At 39.7% G+C, this 19,656-nt stretch overlaps 2 protein-coding genes across 3 annotated transcripts in view; both read left to right on the top strand.

Moving 5' to 3' along the window:
- The window catches only part of slc27a4 (solute carrier family 27 member 4), a 22,817-nt gene extending 11,954 nt beyond the window's left edge, over positions 1 to 10,863 (top strand). For both annotated transcript variants that reach the window (XM_084383874.1, XM_084383875.1), the window contains exons 5-14: positions 505 to 663; positions 2,509 to 2,578; positions 2,766 to 2,857; positions 3,107 to 3,216; positions 3,329 to 3,538; positions 4,169 to 4,295; positions 4,568 to 4,705; positions 4,817 to 4,981; positions 5,872 to 6,018; positions 6,191 to 10,863. In XM_084383874.1, coding sequence (XP_084240000.1) covers positions 505 to 663; positions 2,509 to 2,578; positions 2,766 to 2,857; positions 3,107 to 3,216; positions 3,329 to 3,538; positions 4,169 to 4,295; positions 4,568 to 4,705; positions 4,817 to 4,981; positions 5,872 to 6,018; positions 6,191 to 6,348 — 1,376 coding nt within the window. In that variant the 3' untranslated portion in view covers positions 6,349 to 10,863. The remainder of the gene's footprint in view (positions 1 to 504; positions 664 to 2,508; positions 2,579 to 2,765; positions 2,858 to 3,106; positions 3,217 to 3,328; positions 3,539 to 4,168; positions 4,296 to 4,567; positions 4,706 to 4,816; positions 4,982 to 5,871; positions 6,019 to 6,190) is intronic.
- A 3,303-nt stretch (positions 10,864 to 14,166) lies between these two features.
- Positions 14,167 to 19,127, top strand: ptgdsa (prostaglandin D2 synthase a). Its single transcript, XM_084382865.1, has 7 exons — positions 14,167 to 14,367; positions 16,475 to 16,614; positions 16,800 to 16,876; positions 18,120 to 18,230; positions 18,327 to 18,428; positions 18,525 to 18,553; positions 18,712 to 19,127. Exons 1-6 carry the CDS (start codon positions 14,275 to 14,277, stop codon positions 18,551 to 18,553), a joined length of 552 nt encoding a protein of 183 aa, XP_084238991.1. The 5' UTR covers positions 14,167 to 14,274; the 3' UTR covers positions 18,712 to 19,127.
- The last annotated feature ends 529 nt before the right edge of the window (positions 19,128 to 19,656 follow it).

A 19,656-nucleotide genomic window follows, 5' to 3' on the forward strand; every position in this document is an offset into this window, starting at 1 on the left:
GGCTGTTACTGAAATTTTAGCCAATAGATGGAGCAGATAATACAGGGACATCAAACTGCTGCCGCTGGGTACACCTTCACAGTGAAGACTAGAGAACCAAACATGTGGTCGTCGCTGTGGATGTTTTTTTTTTTACAGTTTTCAGAGAAACATGATTTTCCGCAAGGGCTCAGAGATGAGGAGAAAAAAACATTTTTGCTCACTATGTCTTACCTTCCTTACTAGTAGTTTAGACCTAGAGAAGGTGAGGAACTTCTTTTTTTAAATACAAAACTGTGAAATTAAGTTATCTTTTCAGATATCCATATCATGCATCCAGACACCCAAAATAATTTTAATCTACTCTGATCCCTGTTACCCAGCCTGACACATCTTTCCTTGTCTATTGTTGCACCATGTTTTCTTCTCATCCCTGAGAGCTTAAATATCTTACCACATAAAGTTCTCTTGTAAATTGGGATAGAGAAATTAATTTATGGTAATGTGTCTCTCTTTCTCTCATAGCTGTGTGTGAGATCCACAATTCAATGGGGAAGGCAGTACAGATGTTTTGCTGTGGAGACTGGGACCCCAAACGAGTCCCACAGGGAACCGAGTGCCTAGAGCCTCTGCTGGACGCTGCCCCGTCTCATCTGCCAAAAAGGCCACAACGCTGCTTCACTGGTGAGAACTAGGGTTGAACAGATCCACTTTTTTTCAGGTCAAATTTCGATTCCAATGCCAGAATTTGAATGTCTACTGATACAAGTACCAATACTCGCTGTGTGGAAGAGACCGGGATCATTTTTTTATGTGTAAAACTGCATCAGGGTTCATTATAACATTGCTTTTCTGACATTGTAAAACAAAATGTAACAAATAAATACATGGATATAACAACCAATTGGCTAGGGATTATAATTCTAGTTAAAAACAATACAACTGAATCAAATGAGAATGAAATGTAACTTTAAGTCACAATTAAACCATAAATTAGTGCAAACAAACTTGATAAATTAAATCACAAGTCACACAAATAGTATAACAAAGTAAAGTTCCCATCACCATCCGGATCAAAGTTTCCCAAAAATGTTAATAGTCCCAAGCAGTTCAAGGTGTATTTCTCGGGCAATAATGAATCGGCAACCAAAAGTTCAGCGCCAGCTCTAACCAGAGCAACGAAGAAAGGCTTTTGTTTGCTTTTACTGATAGTCGCACGGCACAGACTTGTTGAAGAGTGGTGAGTAATACTTTTGGAGCCAAGCAATGACTCACCTTCAAATAAATCACATCACTCAATCATGTTGAAAGAAAAGAAAACACTTTTACCGAGCTGAAATGTCGAGCAATATCTCTGCATTGCGGTGACTTTATTTTTTTTTTGTCTTTTCATGTTTTCATACATTACATGTGGGTATATTAAGCGAAATGCAGTTTCAGTGTTGATTATTATAAATATTATTGTTTTTATCATATTTAATATGTTTTTGACCACAAATAAATACAGAGCCAGACGGTAACTGAAATTGAATATTTTTAAATAATGGCAAAACTATAGCCCTCTATTATTAGTGCCTTGGTTCAGTCAAGGACAGCTAGTCATACAAAGATAAATATTCTGAACTTATCAGACTGTTTTGCTTGTAAATATACTTGCCTTTATCCACTTACTCATTATATCCACATTACTTATGATTATTTATCAAAAACCTTAATGAACCGAGTGTTAATATTTAAGTACTTATCCAAGTACCAATAATCGACTCTTGGCTATTGTCGCAAAAATCAATATCAAGGTATTTGGTCAAAAAATGTGATATTGGTCACTCAGTCCTGGCTTTTATGAAGTGCTTCTGAGGAGATTTCAAAATATTGAGATATAGCCTAAAAATACTGAAATATCAGTCCTACTCAAGACTTACCTGCTCGCTCGGCAGCCACACAGGCTCTTGTAGCGATAAACCCTGCGGCCTCTGTGCCTCTGGTGATCTGGACAGATGGCAACCAAAAAGCATCAGGATCAGATCAGTGAGGACACATTCAGATGGGCTTGGAGATGTGTATGTACACATTTAGTATGTTGTGTAGAGTGAATGTCCATAAGTACTGCACTGCTGTTGCTTAGTCACCTCTGTACACATACAAACACACAGCTGATTTGCGTTTGCCAGTTGAGGCAGCATATAGCCACCATGGTCCAGCTCTCTAGCGGCATGTCAGAGCTTTAAAGTGTACTTCTTTTATGATGTCAGGCACCCGCCATCTAGATCTACAACCAATTATGTAAAGATTTGGATACATCAGGATATCACCTGCTTTACACACTGTATTCCTGAGGCAAAAAAGTGAGATAACTGCTTTGTTTTGCCCCATCCCTCAGAGCTGTAACTTAGTCTAAATGAGCTTGCGATAAAAACTGTGAATAGGCTGCTAATTAAGGATCAAAGCCATCAGTTAGACTCCTGCAAGGCTGATGGGAAGTGAGCATTTAGCAGAACATTTATTTCATTTCTCTGCTGTCTGTTTCAGATCGCCTGTTCTACATCTACACATCAGGAACCACTGGGATGCCTAAAGCTGCTATTGTTGTGCACAGCAGGTAGGAAGGAGCCATGCAGCTAACTAACTGACTCACAGGAATTGCAGCTGCTCGCTTTGTTGATCCTTGTAACTTTCATGTGCAGCGTAAATACTGTTGGGAGAGGATGGAAGAGAAACACATAAAACTTGTTGGTGTTGTTTTGACTTTCTTTTCTTGCCCTGCCTCCTCCCACTCTGGTTTTCAGGTACTACCGCATGGCAGCCTTGGTGTATTACGGCTTTAGGATGACATCAGATGATGTGTTGTATGATTGCCTACCACTCTACCACTCTGCAGGTAAAACTGTAACTGTGTGTGATTTTGAAGTTGAGATTTAAAGTTGCAATACGCAAATTTTCCCCTTTTCAGAAAATCTAAAGTCAGTCCCTTCAGTCATTTGAGTTTCTCATAATGTTCATCTTGATGAACCAGCCTAAGATAGTGGCCACTCGACAGCAAAAATTCTATTCTATTTTATGTCTTTGAATATTTACATGTTGAGCGAGCATTCAGTGACCCTGGCGGCTCCTGTTTCTTTGTCTACAGGTAACATTGTGGGAGTGGGCCAGTGTGTATTACACGGCATGACTGTAGTCATCAGAAAGAAGTTCTCTGCTTCTCGTTTCTGGGATGACTGTGTCAAATACAACTGCACTGTAAGCATAATATAGATTATAAATCACTGCCACAGAATAAGTGGGCAGGGAAGCTGTTATTTGTCACTAAGCTATTTGTTTCTCATTGCCATCCTGCTCCATTCTCCTCCAGATTGTACAGTACATTGGCGAGATCTGCAGATACCTGCTGAACCAGCCGGTTCGGGAAACGGAGCAACAACATCGGGTGCGCATGGCACTGGGCAACGGTCTACGCCAGTCTATATGGGAGGAGTTCATGAACCGCTTCAATATACCGCAGATCGCAGAGTTTTACGGAGCCACAGAGTGCAACTGCAGCCTGGGCAACTTTGACAACAAGGTAGAAATGTGTCCTGAATGATTTTCCTCCTCAGTTTTCTTTGTCAGCTCAAGTGTTTGATTTCCCAAATTCCTTAAATTCTGATTCACATGGTTCTGTTTCGATTTCCTTTCCGATTTGATTCAGTATCGATTCAATTAGGGATATTTTAGTCTTTATTATTATTATTAAAATGTCTGTGGAGAAATTAAAGTGATGCTGTTTTGATTTTTTGCATCTAATAATTGAAAATGCTCTAAGTGAAAACAAAATAATTACAGGTGTTGTTTTATGTATTTCAACAAAGAAAAATAAGGGAAAAAAATACAGACTTTCCCTTTTTTAAACAACCTTCGTGGCCATTCAGGTATATTTTTTTCTGAGTTTAGGAGGTGCATTTGAGAGCGCCATGAAATCCCAGTCAGCGCCCGCACACATTCAGACTGACTTAGATTTCAGTGTATTTGAGGTGCAACTGAATCTACCATGCAAGTCCCTGTCTTCCCAATCTTGTTTTCTCAGTTTTGGTAGCTTCTTATCGACACAACTCACATCAGCACTGCAGCTTTTTGGCTGGTTGGAACTGGTCTGCCTTTCATCTTACCAAACTTAAACCGTTGTGTTTTTTTTTTGTTGTTGTCTGTGCTTTAGGTTGGAGCGTGTGGCTTCAATAGTCAGATTCTGCCCTTCATCTACCCCATCAGACTGGTGAGGGTTGATGAAGAGACCATGGAGCTCATTAGGGGACCTGATGGTGTCTGCATTCCCTGTAAACCCGGTAGGTTTATTATATAGATGTATTGAACATCGACGCTACACCTGGTAAGCCTCAATGTACATACAGATACATGGGGGCTTTAGGGAGGGAGTCTTTCAACTTACTGGTATTAATAAATAAGCTGGCTTGCTATGATTGACAAATGTACATAAATGTTAGTTTATGTTTTTCCTTGTAAATAAAGAATATTAAATGAAATGATTTTGCTCTTTATGTTAAGAAGAATATACTTTTATTCTGTTCTTTCAATCTCTCTGTCTCCATCCCTCCAGGCGAGCCTGGCCAGCTAGTGGGCAGGATCATTCAGAACGACCCTCTTCGGAGGTTTGATGGTTATGTCAACCAATCAGCAACCAGCAAGAAGGTCGCTAATAGTGTCTTCAAGAAGGGAGACAGTGCCTATCTTTCTGGTTAGTCTCTCACTCACTCACTCACTCACTCACACACACACACATCTGGAGTTATTCACCGTATTCTTTGCTGACCGACTAAACTAATGTGATATTTCGCCCCCCTACAAGGTGATGTGTTGATCATGGATGAGAACGGACACATGTACTTCAAGGACCGCACAGGAGACACTTTCCGCTGGAAAGGAGAGAACGTCTCGACGACCGAGGTGGAGGGAACTCTCAGCAGGCTGCTAGACATGAAAGATGTAGTTGTGTATGGAGTGGAAGTACCAGGTAAAATCTTGCTTGATGAATATTTGAGAGTAAAGTGTCACCAAACTGTGTTCAATGCTGAAGTGATTACAGCTGCAGTATCCAAGCTTAAATTTAATTAAATTAATTAAACCAGTTTGAAATGTCATCACATATAAAGCTGAGCTGCACTTGAGTGACAGCAGGGACAATTCCCCGTTGCCATTTTCCAGTTGCTGTGATTAGATTAGATAACTTTATTAATATAATATATACTAATTTGGTGTGCACAGTGACAACTTACAGAAGATTACAAGTCAGACAGATCATAGCGGACAACATATGAGTTTCTTGTGCCACAGTGTTCGTAAAGTAGTGACTAAGGATTCATATATAAATTATTATTAAATAATATATAAAATGAATAACAAAGCAAATATTCTTTCCTCCCTGGTGGAATCAACACGATGCAACACTGCTAGCAAAGGAGGTGATGAGAGATTGCCTGTTATATGTCTCCATTGTTTTCTCCTTATGATTAATGTTACATAGCTTACACGGCACATTCATTTTGTTTATATACTTGTGACGAATATACTCCAACATCACTCTTGTAACTGCTTTTCGCCACTCTACCTGTAACATTAGGTTGAGTGAGTCTGACTTAAAACAGTGATCTATTATTTTTGCTACGTATATGGATCTGTGCAGACATTCATAGACAGCAGTGACATCAACGCGTCCCATTCAAAAAATGTAATCTTCTAATATAGAACTGGGTCACTTCACTAATATATATTATATGAAATAATATGATAACTCTATACATCAAACACATACTAGAACACTGCATTCATGGCCTCACAAAAATGTGTCTGACATCAAACCTCCACAGAATGAATCCTCTGACATGCCCTTCTCTGTTTGCACAGGAGCCGAAGGAAAGGCTGGAATGGCAGCCATCGCTGATCCGTCTCACTCCACCGACCTGGAGAAGTTTGTGAAGGACATGGAGAAGGCGCTCCCTCCGTACGCCAGACCTGTGTTCCTTCGCTTCCTTCCGGAGGTCAACAAGACAGGTAACATGCTGTAAAGATTAAGATATTCAGATATTCATTGTTGTTCTTTGGGGAGTTTTTGCATTAGGACAGCTGACAGACATTAAAATACAGTAACTCTAAAACGGCTAAACTGCAGCTTAATTGGCTAAATGAAATACCTACATAAACTCTCTTTCTGTCTCTTTCTCAGGAACATTTAAGTTTCAGAAGACGGACTTGCGTCGGGACGGCTTTGACCCCACCGCAGTGTCAGACAGACTGTACTTCCTGGATTCCAGCAGAGGGCGCTATGCGCAGCTGGACGAGGAGCTGTACCGCTCCATACTGTCAGGGAAACACAAATTGTGATGACCAGGCTGACCACTACATGTACACACACACACACACACACACAAACACACACATACAGACACAGAGAAGAAGACAATATTGTGTGACCAGGATAGCAGAATGCAGGACCTTGTCCCCATATACACAAATGCATATAAAGTAATAGCCATACACACTCCATGCCAACACATTTACACACACACACACACATCCACGTACACATTGTATTCCCAAAACCACTTTACTCTTTGCGACCCCTAAAACAGTCTTATGCACGCCACACACACACACACATACACACACACACACACACACAGCACCACTCATCCATCCCTCCTGCAATCTCCCCGGCAACTCCTCTCGCTACCTCAGCAAACACAGAGAGAGGCACAAACCTAGTAACCAGGTCTATTTGGTAACTTGAAACCACCCTTCATAGCCACACAATCTTTACGCCCCCCCCCCACAGGTCTCTCAAACGACCACACCTGTCCATCCTGGTCCATCGAACCAGATGTGTTGCTGTGGGACACAGCTGGCTATGCGGGATGTGGAGAACAAAACCGGCTGCCTAGCATCCAGAATGCAAAAACTTGAAAACTACAGATGACCACAGACTTAAAGAATGCTGAGGAAGAGCATGGATTCAGTACAAAAAAATGGGTGTTGGACAACGAAGGGACTCATGAGGGCCTAAACTGTCTCTCGGCTCGTTCTTTCGTCAGCAGGATTGTTTTTGTGAAAGCGTGGAGCCCCTAATGTCGACTTCACCTGCACAATCAGCCAGCAGTGACAAACCTGTGTGACAACTACAGCTTTGTTTCCACCCTTGTTCTTAGAACTTGACATGAAAATGAAGAAAGGACACCAAGTTTTGTTTTTAAAGGGAACAACGTAAGGATGTGAGAGATTTTGGAAAGCCTTTGACACGTAACCCACGGTTACAGAAGTCAAATTAGACCAGTGGTTGAAGCTCAGAGGTTCACTAAAGTGCAATAGGGCTCCAGCGCTTGCAGTGCAATAATCAGCCGCACCACACGAGTGCTGATATAAAACAAAGCTTTGTATTTAAATATGTCTGCATCACACCAAATATATTTAAGTTGTAGTGTTTGTTTACATATTTAAGAAGTCTTAGTTAATTTATGTTTTTGTTAAAGCTTTCTCTTTTGTTCTCGTGCAGATGTATCAGGTTGTTTTTGCTTTACATGTATCCAAATCCGTGCTTAAGAAACTCATGGAGTCCTCAAAACTGAAACTGCAGTAAGCAGTTTATATCAGCTGCTGGAATACAAAGTTAAGTGATCGGACTGATTCAACCCTGGGCTAATACATGGGGCTATTTCCACATACAGGACTTGTCCACATGCTGACGTACAGTATGTTTGTGTGGCTGTATTGTGCAGGTTTGGTCCTTTAAAGGTAGATTTTGCCTATCGTAGGGTGTGTGTGTGCGTGCGCGCGTGTGTGTGTGTGAGTATTTTCTTGACTGAAGAAGGAGAAGCACCACATCATCGAGGACTTGTGTTTTAAACAATATTGCGGTGCCAGATTCAAGAGAGCCGAAAGATCCAAAGATTCCAAGGCGGAAGTGCGCCGAAACAGAACGGTAGAAGAAGAGAAAATGTGCTTTGTCATCGATGTTTTGTCTGTTGTTTGCAGTAGCTGTCACCCTCCAGAGGTTGTAGCAACACGAGTGAGCATCATCAACCACAAGCAGAGCACTGTGCCTTACTGTGAGTTCACCTCCCAGATTCACAGGCCCTGGCCCACACATAGTATCTTACATGGATCCCTCTTCTACCTTCATTCAGCTTCACTCGTCCCTGCCGTAGTAGCCCTGGTAACGTTGGCCTAAATCTTGGGAGCTCATATACTATTCTGAAAAATCATCTGCCCGGCGACTGGCGCCTTCGTCCTGCCAGGTGCAGGAAGAGTCTGTGTTGATGTCTCACTGGGCGAGGCTGCTGTCATCACATTTTCTAGGATGCTATCCTCCTAACTTCCTGTCCTGTGAGTCTCCTCTGGTCCTTCCTTAGCCCCACTCTAACCTTAATTTGTCTTCTAGCCGTCTTATTTGTTTCTTTCTTGGGTCGTCTTATAGATATTGTTCTCCCAAGTTTCCATTTGCTCAGCACCTTTACACCAAGCCTTTATCTCCATCTTTCTGCCAAGCACTCCAGTCATTTTCATGAATTCATCTCCAATCCATTCCTCCCTTACTTATTCCTTCTCTCTCTCTCTCTCTCTCTCTCTCTCTCTCTCTCTCTCTCTCTCTCTCTCTCTCTCTCTCTCTCTGTCCCTTCGAGCTTGCACCTCCGTTTGGTCCTTGCTGTCTTCGTCAGGTACCAAGCCTCATTCTCTGCCATGTCTGCATCATCTCGCTGTGCTCACGTTGATTCAGACAATGGTATAAACAGCAGTTGGATACATTTCAGATATTTCCTAATTGGAGTTTGTTGGAGGGAGTTTTTTGTCCACTTTTTTCAGGATTTCTGATGACAAAAAGCTCCAACTATACAGTACACTCAAAACTGTTCTCAAATATCTTTGGCCAATGTGTGTTGTGTGTAGTCTGCCATTACCCTGTGACTTTTTGTCTTACCTTTGCAACTGACCACATTCTTAGTCACATACAGCACAGCCAGGTTAGTGAGTCATGTGAGGACTGGCTGAAGTGTAGAGGACAAATTTTTCGTCATGATTTTTAGGCTGCTTCGTCTTCTTGTGTTAAAACGGCTTATCTTTAGTTCGTACTTTGCACTGAATGACTGACACAGTTGACCTTGACGGCTGTAGTCCGCTGACGGTGATTGTCAAAGTAATTCCCAAACAAAGCCGTTTGACTGAAACCAAGATCTCATCCCTGCTCCCTCTGTGGTCCTAGTTCGAAGCGTGTCTCTCTCACTTGTATTTATTCTTTAATGATGAGTGTGAAATGTTCTCATGAATGTCTGAAAAAGCAAATGAGTGACCAATGATGATGATGATGATAACGAAGATGATGCTGATGATGGTGGTGATGGTGTTGTGAAGTAAAGTGTGATTTACGTATCTAAGGGAACACAGTTTGGCTGTTATGATGCTAGTGACTGAGGGTTGCGTTCGACCAGCCCTGACTGAACAGCCTCACAAGCTGATCACTCTGAATAAGATGTTTCCATTTTTCACGTTTTTTTAAAAATAAAAAAAAATGACTTTAAATTATTATTTTTTTTGAAGGAACTGTTAATTATACTTTGATTGTTTCACTGCTAAATGTGTTTGCTTTTTTTGCTTTCTTTGTGTGAAATCATAGCTTTGTGATTTTTCTGGTATAAGAAAAACGGGATTCATGAGTGTGAGACAATCGAATGGCAGTTATTTTCTGTTTTGGTTTTTTTTTCTCTACCTTTTTATAAAAGGCAGTAGGAAGCAGACTTTTGTGGATCACAGTGAATGTTAACCAGGAGCCAATTTACTGTTTCCCAATTAGTAACTGTTGTTCTGATAAAGCAGACGGCAGACCAGATGAGTCAGGTGGAACACTTGAAACAGCTGAGGGACCACAGGGAGTCACATGTCTGTGGGATAGTTGTGTGTTTTGAGACATCTGTTTGGCCAGAGGGGGGCGCTGTGTCCTTGCCAATACACACAAAAGTTTCCATTCCACCTTTTATCATGCAGTCTTTGGATGAATAATGAAACGATCTACTGACTACAGCTGCTGTAGATAGAAATGTATAGGTGAAGATAAAACATTACATGATGTATCTCAAAATGTGGGATGTTTTCTTCGATGTTAATGTTTAAATTGGCCTGTTAAAGTCGCTTGACCCTGTTTCTTTCACATTTTTTTCATCTCAGAGGTTATCCGCATAGTTTTACTTTATTATTTGACTGATTAAAGCTCCCAAAACAAAGTCAGTCTGTGGTGACTGATGTGAATTTAAGTTTGTCCATTTGAGCTCCAAGGTGATCAATTTTGAGAGGAAAGCCTCAGAGGCATCAAACTATCACCAGTCTTCCCATCTCATACTGAGACAATCAGAGTCTCTGGTTGGAAAGCACTGCAAAAAAAAAAGGGGAGAAGTCACCTCTGAGCTCATAGATAAGTCTGTGATTATGTTGAGATCATTTCACACCAGGCTGATTGATTTCTGTCCCTCATGCCTCTGATCAACATCTCTCACTCAGCTTTTTGCACTTTTTGTTTTTTTGTGTTCCTTTCTTGCCTGTGGTGGTCCTCAGGAACATCGAGCCGTGCTACAGAAGGAAACGAGTTTGTACATGTCTGCCTATGTGTGTGAAAGTTTTATTTTTTTTAATTATTATTTTATTTTCTCGTCTCATTGCGCAGGCGGCAGCTCTTAGCCTGTGCAACAGAGTGTGTAGGGGAGGTCTGTGAGGTGTGCTGTGTGTGTGAGACACACACACTGATGTCCTCTTGTCCACTGAAGGCTAGCTGTATACATCATGCATTTTAAGAAAATGAGATAAAAACAGTGCTGCAAATGGAAAATCATTATTAATAAAAACTATTTAAATTGTTCACTTGGGCTCTGATTGTTGTTCCACTTTCTTTATTTTCAGATTTAAGAGTTTGATCATACCTGATGGCTGTGTTAAGCTAATCCAGATAGATTTTTCCACACTACACTCAGAAAATAAGTTGCCTAAGTTAGTGACTTTAAGTACTTTTATTACATGTAATTTTCCCCTCTAATTCTTTTACAATAAGTCCAATTTTAAGGGTCACTTTAAATACAAAGTTTATCTATCATTTAAGTCTTTTAAGTAAATGTGTATTACTTAAATAACTAGATGTGTGTTTTATTACAGGAGACAATCTATTTGAAATGCATTATTTTTATGTATAAGACTTTAACAATGTGTTTATTCAAGTGGTTTTATGTAGAAGTTCCCCTTAATTTTATATGTAATAACTGAATGAACACAAGGTTTATGTTTAAGCCTGCATTGATTTTATTAATTTTGTTAACTCAACATGAAAAATATAGAAAAACTGTGACACTTTAAGTTGAACCTAATCAAATTAGACAGGAAATGTTCATGTAATTAAAATACTTGAAGTTTAGTGTATTACAGGGCTGGATTGCAACAGTTTCAACACTAACAGCATGTCCCAAACAAGGTCAAGCAGTTCATTTTGGGTCACAGACAAATGGTTTCCTGTTAGATAAGACACAAAATGGCCCCTTTAAGCCAGTCTAACAACTGAAGTATTCCCTCTAATTTACACACAGTAGGATCAGTGGGAACACTTTTAAGGGACTCCATAGTGTCCTGCAAACACGGCTCCCTCCAAACCCACGTTCAACATTGATCATATGTTCTGTAAATTCATTTACTCTAGTCACAGCTGACCACAAGTTAGATTTTAGTTTCTGTTTTGTCAATAGTGAGGGCACTTTTTCAGAACTGTCCGTACAGTCTGCATTACCAACATGCATATTGGCCAAACAGTTAACCTCACCTCCAAAACTCCCTCAAACCATAACAACAGGGAGCATTACCTATCGTTTCATTTTATTGTAAATGCTCCTTTTTTCAATGTATTTCAACGTGGTTAGAGAGACGCATGAAATTTGCCATCATTCTGTTTTGAATGTGTTTTTGACAGTTTTGAAAACAGCGTATTAGCATTTGGAAAATATACTGTCAATATAAAGTGTTGTAGTATGAAAGAGAAAAGTGTTCATAGATTTTGGAAAATATCATTTTGTGTGAAAGCAATGAAAAATGATTCACAGTTTGGTCCACACAGACTTCTGTTTCACTGACTGTGTGAAGAGTTTTGATAGTGTGACATAAGTTGTGACCAATGCATGTTAGTTATCGAAAACAAAAGAAAAACTGTAAGGTTGAGCTTTACAGTAAACTGTGAGTTTGTTAGTAAATGATATTCTGAGTAATTTATCTTCCAAACCAGAAATTACGAAACTGAGAAAAGTGAAACTTGAACTTTAAAAAGGAGTTTCAAGATGAGCCTGTCAGAGGCCTCTTCAACTGAAAGATATGAGTGGTTTCTCCTGTCGTGACATGAAGGGTGACTATGTTATGTGCAAACTCGTGTCTATTCATATGTAAATGTCAAACTTCAATTCAAGCCAAGAGTAAACTCAGTATTCTTCCAAGCAGTGATGGAAAACTACTGTACTTAAAGGGTAACTCCACCAATTTTACATATCAATGTCTTGAATCTACCGCATGTGTGAAAAAAATAGTTAAAGCCTTTTGTGTAGTCCGATAAATGGCCTCCAGTGACGTCACTCAGAGGTTGCAGTGTGGATAATTTAGGCGCCAGGCTTTGAAAAAGAAGAAGAAAAAAGGAGATATCTCTGAAGCTGCCATATTGACTTTGATCATTTGTTTTTAAACTGTTCACAATGGGTCCAACAGTGTTATAGGAGTGCAATGTTAGACTGGCAGACTGCCTTTCTGCTCCTGCCTGCTGCCTACATTACCCACAATGCAACTTAGCCACTAAGTGACATCACTGGAGGATAATTATCAGATTGCATGCAGCTTTCTCTGGAGCCACAAAAAGCTTTATTCTATTTTTTTTCCACATTTTCACTTGTACCTGAGTATTTTTATTTCCTAGTATCCTACCACTGTATACTTGTATTCCATTACTTTTATATAACAGCTAATTACTAGATAATTTACAGAATACAAAACACATGATACATTTCTGAAATGTGATGCCTTGTCATAGCAAACCAAATAAAACAGTTCGGCCTTGACCAATGTTAACATTAAAGTACCAGTTGCACATTAATACATCTATAATCAACCAATAATACACACATGTAACACTGACGGGAGCCATTTTTCATAATGAATATTTTTAATACTTAATTAAAGTACATTTTAATAATGCATCTGTACTGTGAAGCTCTGAGTGCAGGACTTTTACTTGTTAATGAGTATTTCTGTATCAACACCTCATCATATCTAAAATACTAAATTTGTCGATTGTCAGCATCTCCCAAAACGACATACATCACCGTTACCATAACAACGTGAATGTTGCAGCATTTTAAGCGACACACGTGCCGGACCTTCATCATACAGTCGCAGGTTGGTTAGGTTTAGGCACCAAAACTACTTTCAATACATTACTTATGTAACTGTTACAAACGCACCCACATTTTCTGAGTTACTCACCTAAGTGACGTTGTGTTATGTAAGGACGTTACTTCACTACCTTAGCAAGTTAAAAGAAACTCACTGTTGACTTCTGGTTTCACACTGAACAAACAGCTGTCTCCCTAATGAAAGTCCTGTGCTTCTTTATCCCGACACGGACTCTATACTCTTTTTATACTCACGTCCTCCTTTGCAACTGTAATAATTACTACAGCTGCTATAGGTCACCACCTTAAAACATACTTTTCATTTTGAACCAGTCAACAGTATATGGTTATTTTTCTGATGAGGGACAGGCTTTTCTGTATTGTGGAATTGCTACTTGTATTAAAGTAAATTATCTGAAGACTTCCTCCAACACTATGTTAGTCTCTTACGTGAAGAACTCCCTGATCCCTGTAAGCTTCCTCTTCTCTCAGTGTGGGACAGAGTCTTGTGAAACCAGTGCGTCTACACTTGTGACAGCACATGCGTTTCAGCTGATGCTAAGAGACCACAAGCATGATGTTTTCCTGCACCTCTGTGAAGGGAAGGGAAGTGAAGTCTAAGTCGGGGTTGTTTTGGAACCACACATCTTCAACACTTAGCCACTGTTCCCTGGTCCCTAGCGATGATTGGCTGACAACCCGGTGGGTGGATCAGGAGAAAAACAAACATTGCCCCAGGTCTTGCCACTCTGTACCTGTATCGGCTGACTGCCTACTAACAGTTCACTTCAGGCTCGGGTCACATACCCTCTCTCAACCTTTTAGATCCATTCACCTGGCCTCTTCCTTTCTCCACGCAGCAATGAGGACCACTATGGTTGCCGTTGTCATGGTGATGTGTGCGATGATGGCGCACGCAGACGTGAAGCCACAGAGAGATTTCAACCTGCAGAGGGTAAGAGAGAAACACACACAAAGCTTTTTATGATTCATATTTGAATTGTTGAGTTGAGGAGGTTCTGCTCTCATTATTTGTTGTCTCTGTGTGTGTGTGTGTGTGTCTGAGAGAGAGGGAGAGAGAGAGAGAAGAGAGTATAGTCAGAGTTTGAGAACAGTCACTCAGTCGGTGATCCAAAACAAACAATGACGGGTTTAGGTCTCTTCTCAGTACAAATTGTTTTGATTAATACATTTGTGAATCCTTGTTTTCCTGGTTTCCTCACACACGAGAGGTTGAGAGAGGTCAGTTTGACATTTCCCATGGAAAAAAACGTCATGAGAAATGTCTTCAAAAAGGAAGATCTTCACGCTTCCTGTTGCTGATTTGATAGCCGACTGAATTTATCCCCAAAGTGTTTTAAGAATCCCAATGGTGGGTTTCTTTCGTGTTTATCAAAAAGGTCAATGTAAAATATTGGCCAGAAACTACTTCTATTATTTCCTCTTTCTTTCCTTTATGTCCTTCATGTCTGTTGTTTATCTACAAGACCTAAAGCAGCTCAAAGAAAATGCAGCAGCAGGTAAAACCAGGTTATTGCTCTCATGAAGTGGCATGCTCACACATGTCATGTCAGGTTCTTCAATCAGAATTCAACATTCACACTCCCCCCATCGAGTCAGTGATTTAAATGATTTGTGTGCGGACTTGAGGAAATGCTGTGTTTAGCAACATCAAATCTCACTTGGTTCTCCATCATGCTAAAAATGTAGACACTAAAATACACAATTGCATTAAAAAAAAACAGCCCAAAAATGGCACATGTCCCATAAAAAACAAAATTCTGTTTTCGAATGCCTATCTGAACCAGTTTGTCTGCAAAGCCTGATTCCTTGTATAAAAAGCTGCAGTGGAATCTGTGGATCTTTTGTCATTAACTTGCAGACTGCTGGGCGCATACTGTAGGACTCAGTACACAAACTGGCAACTACCAAGACTGTTGACAGCTGATGAAACACAGATACCACATGATACCAACAGTGTTGTGCTATTAGCTGACTGAACTTCATAGAAGCTGGATCCCGCCATTATTCTCACATAGAGATAAACAAAACAATCATTTTGGGCCTGACAAACATTTCAGATTTATTGTTTCACAATCATAATAATGGTCAAGGAAAGAGATAGTTTTATTCTGCACCTTTCTACAAGCTCTGTAGATGTATTATTTTAAAAAAAAGATTTCTCTACATAAAAATGTTATCAATATGACCTTTAAAGAATTTAAGTACAACTGAATTAATATCAAGTTTACATAATTAGAAAACGTATTTGTTTTGAATCACTGCAAAATCACCTCAACTCGTCTTCTCAAGTTCAGTCAATGCAGCCCAGACACTAAATGTTTAAAGTTAGAACAAATCAGCTTTTTTTTGGAGTGTTCCTTTGTGCCATAACTCCATCTTAGTCCAAAAGATATTAAAAATACATGAGCTACACTGTTGCACTGGGTGGTATTTTACTTCATTAGGATAAACATAGAAGATGTATGTGAGTCAACCTCACATACACCTTTCTGCTTCCTAGCACACCAAATCCACAGCTGAAAATAACCACCCCCCGCACAATATTTACTTATGTTTGAGTAAAATACAGCATGTCCAGCCGCTTTAGGAAATTTCTCTCTATATATAATGTGTGTGACTATATATACGTGACCTATTTTTAAGGATCTATTTCATCAGTAGGAACCACAACTAAGGCAGGAAAGTCAGGGAGTGTTGACGAATGTACACAATGTTGGTTGAGCTGTTTTCCTGTGATGTGTTGAAAGTGATAAAAAATGTTTTTAAAAAATTGCCGGGCTCATCCTTTAAATTTTACAAACCAGTGAAGTTTATAGCATCAGACATGTTGACTTGTCATAGCATGAAAGGCAAAGGCGTAATCTGCACCTGAATGATAGTTAGTCATCAAATAAACCCCCAGAAACTCAAGCTCATTAATATGTCAGCTTAATTTTGTGTACATATGTGTGTTTGTGAATGTCTGAATAAGAGTGAGTGCGTTTTTTCTTAATATAGAGAGAAGGTGTCCATATGTCATTCAGTGTTGCTGTGTTTAGTTTGCAGGGAGATGGTACAGAGTGGGCCTGGCCTATGACTCCCCAAGCTTTGTCCCCTACAGAGACAAAATGAAGGCCTCAATGGGCGTCATCGCAGTGCTGCCAAGCGGCAACGTCAACCTCACAATGTGGGACGCCACGTGAGTACATGTTTGAGTAATTAGGTGGTCACAAAAAATGAAAAAAAAGAATTACAGTCTAAGTACAGCTAATGTGTTATAATGTGTATATAATTTAATATAGTGTATGTATAAATGTAATATAATAGTAAGGTAAGAGTTTAGAAAAGATATAAGACATGTTGTGTCTCCTCTGTGTCCTTCAGCTCTGTCAGTTGTCTCAGTAAGGTGTACCAGTATGAGAAGACCAACGTGGCCGGACAGTTCACCTACTTCAGCACACGTAAGTCTCTGATCACGTCTAATCTGACTCATCAGAAGGGAAACGATCAGTAAGCCCTGGGACTCTGCTATTTCAATGACAATGTAAATATTTGACTGGCACACACACTGAGCGCAGCAGTAGAACAGGATTAAATTCCAGATCAGCAACAGTACAAGCAAACAACCTCAGCAAGCACACGGATGGAAGCCACAGTGCCCACACAGGACATGTGACAAGTATTTCAGTCGGGACACTCGAGTCAAGGATTTATCCGTAGGCTGTGTGGTTCTGCTCATGTGATGCCGTGGATCAAATGTGGGCAAGCTTGAAACAGTCTGCCTCTCAGCTTATAAACCACCCAAGATACAAAACAATAAACAACATCAGCTTAAAACACAGAGGAGGTGCTTGTAGGCAGAAGAGTTGCAATGCTTGAGATTAACATCTACAATAACCATCTCAGAAAATATTACTGTTTTACAGAATTACACAATTATAATTATGATTAGTTGTAGCCGCTCCAACAGTAGTAGTTAAAATAATGGCCTGTAATGAAGTTGAAACAGAAAAGGGTTACTAGTTGAATACATTTTATTTTTTATTTATTTATAATTTCACAAAATCAGAATCAGAAATACTTTATTGATTCCAAAGGGGAAAATTGGTACATTACAGTAGCTCCTTCTAGAAAAGAAATATTACATATATATAAAGAGAATTGCTACTAGAAATAGAGATATAAGATATGTGCCTCGTGCCACACTGTAACCACAATGTAGATAATACTGACTAATACTGCAGCATGTAATAGTTGACAGTAGTAACAATATAAATAAATGCTCCATAAATGATACAAACAGCTGTTTGATAGAAAACTATTATGAAAAATATCATGTACTGACGAATATAAACTTGAAATATAATTTGATAACCCTAATGCAGTCCAATACTTTACATACGCAAATGTACACAATTTTCAATCCACTGTATATCTTGTATACCGCTGCGACCCCAGGCCTACTATGGTTGCCTCTGGTGTACTGCACCCAGTTTGATTCATCTCATGTAAATCCTCTTCCTTCTAAATATCTTTTACTTTCCAGTGACCATTTTATCTTAAATCACAAAAGTTAACGTTCTTTTACTTTACAGAGTCTAATTGCTCTACAGAGATAACTACAGTGTCACCCAGGTTGATTTTTATTCATTCTACTATTTCTCTGGTCTTTGTCCCTCACTTTCTGTTTGTGTTTCCTGTCAGGCCATAACATGGTGAAGGACATCACAGTGGTCGACACAAACTACACTGATTACGCTTTGGTTCTCAAACACAAGGTTTTTCACAGAGAGTACACACAGGTGGCGCTTTACGGTGAGACACACATTCACACATACTACATTTTTACATTACATCTAAACATGTGAATTAATATGTGTGTATGTGTGTCTGTGTGTCTCTTGTTCGCAGGTCGCTCTCAAAGCCTCAGAAACAATGTAATTCAGAAGTTTAAAGCCTTTGCCTTGTCCCAGGGTTTCTCCAAAGAGTCTATTCTAACTCCACCCCCTGCAGGTAAAGTACACACAGTGTATTTACACACAGTTACTGTTGACAGCTTAATGACCCTGATGTTTCCCAATTCTTGTCTCTATGTTTTCTGGCCAACAGAAAATTGTCCTCCATCAGGATCTGGTTAGGTGAGTCTTTTGCTGTTGTTGTTGTTGTTGTTGTTGTTGTTGTTGTTGTTGTTGTTGTTGTTGTTGTTGTTTTTGCTCCTGTGGAATTACTTATACCTGCAGGTGTATGAGTGATCTTCAGTGTAAATTAGTTTATGTTTCTCCCTGTACGTTCCCAGATGAGCCTGAGATGAGGTTGGCAGCGTACTCTGAAAAGCTCTTTCTCTGCTTCGCACTTACTTTGAAGAGCTACACAACGGAACTCTCTTCAGCAAACATCATCGTTGTGGCTACAAAGATGATAAATAGTAAATACTGCTGTTGAAATGTACTCATCATCCTCTTCAATGTAGAGTTGTCCATATAGTTCTGCTGTGTTGTCATAGTTAAATGAACAATGCTCACCTGAAGCTTATTTAAATCCTTTCTCTTTCTTCCCTTAATCACCAAACACCAAAGACATTTTGTTGTGGTGGCTGGTTTTTGTCTCTCATTAAATTGTCTAAGACAAACAAATCTTTGAATTAAGTTCTAAATGTTCTCCCGTTCCCCCTGAATATAATCAATAGGGTTGTTTAACTGTGATGACATACTTCAATAAAAATATTAATCTCAAGACTGAGTGTGTGTGCTGGGACTTCCATCTGTTGAGAACTCCAAGTGGAGTGCAGTTCTCATACGGACACAAGGGGGCAGATGTGACACATCTCAATATGTTTATGCCTTGAAGCAGACCTCATACCTCTCTGATGTCCTACCTAGTGCTAGCTATGTAACCTAAAATTATACAGCCTATAATGCACAGATGATGAGCTGGATACTGTAAGAAACCAGGTTAAAGCCAATACCAGTAGAATTGGAAAAATGGCGACTGTGGTGCCCCCTGTGGTAGTTTCAAAAACGACACTGTATCAGACAGCAATCTAGCCTTTTCTCTACTAATGATCAGCTGTTAAAGGTGCAGTGTGTAGGACTTCAGATTATCTATTGGCAGAAAATAAATGTAATATTAGTTCCACATTTTTTGCCCTTCCTTCCACTGTCTGCATCCACCTTTTCGAAATCCCCATTGCTATGAAACAAAAACAGCAAAATCTAAAATAACCTGCTTGCTAATAGCACAA

The sequence above is a fragment of the Pagrus pagrus genome (assembly GCF_965226575.1).
Source record: "Pagrus pagrus genome assembly, chromosome: 19".
NCBI classification, from domain to species: domain Eukaryota; kingdom Metazoa; phylum Chordata; class Actinopteri; order Spariformes; family Sparidae; genus Pagrus; species Pagrus pagrus.

Bases quoted from the DNA above. Each gene is read 5' to 3' on its own strand.
- ptgdsa (XM_084382865.1), top strand. From the start codon at position 14,275: ATGAGGACCACTATGGTTGCCGTTGTCATGGTGATGTGTGCGATGATG. The intron at 16,615-16,799 runs GTGAGTACATGT...TGTGTCCTTCAG, and splicing joins CTCACAATGTGGGACGCCAC to CTCTGTCAGTTGTCTCAGTA. The intron at 18,231-18,326 runs GTGAGACACACA...TCTTGTTCGCAG, and splicing joins CACACAGGTGGCGCTTTACG to GTCGCTCTCAAAGCCTCAGA.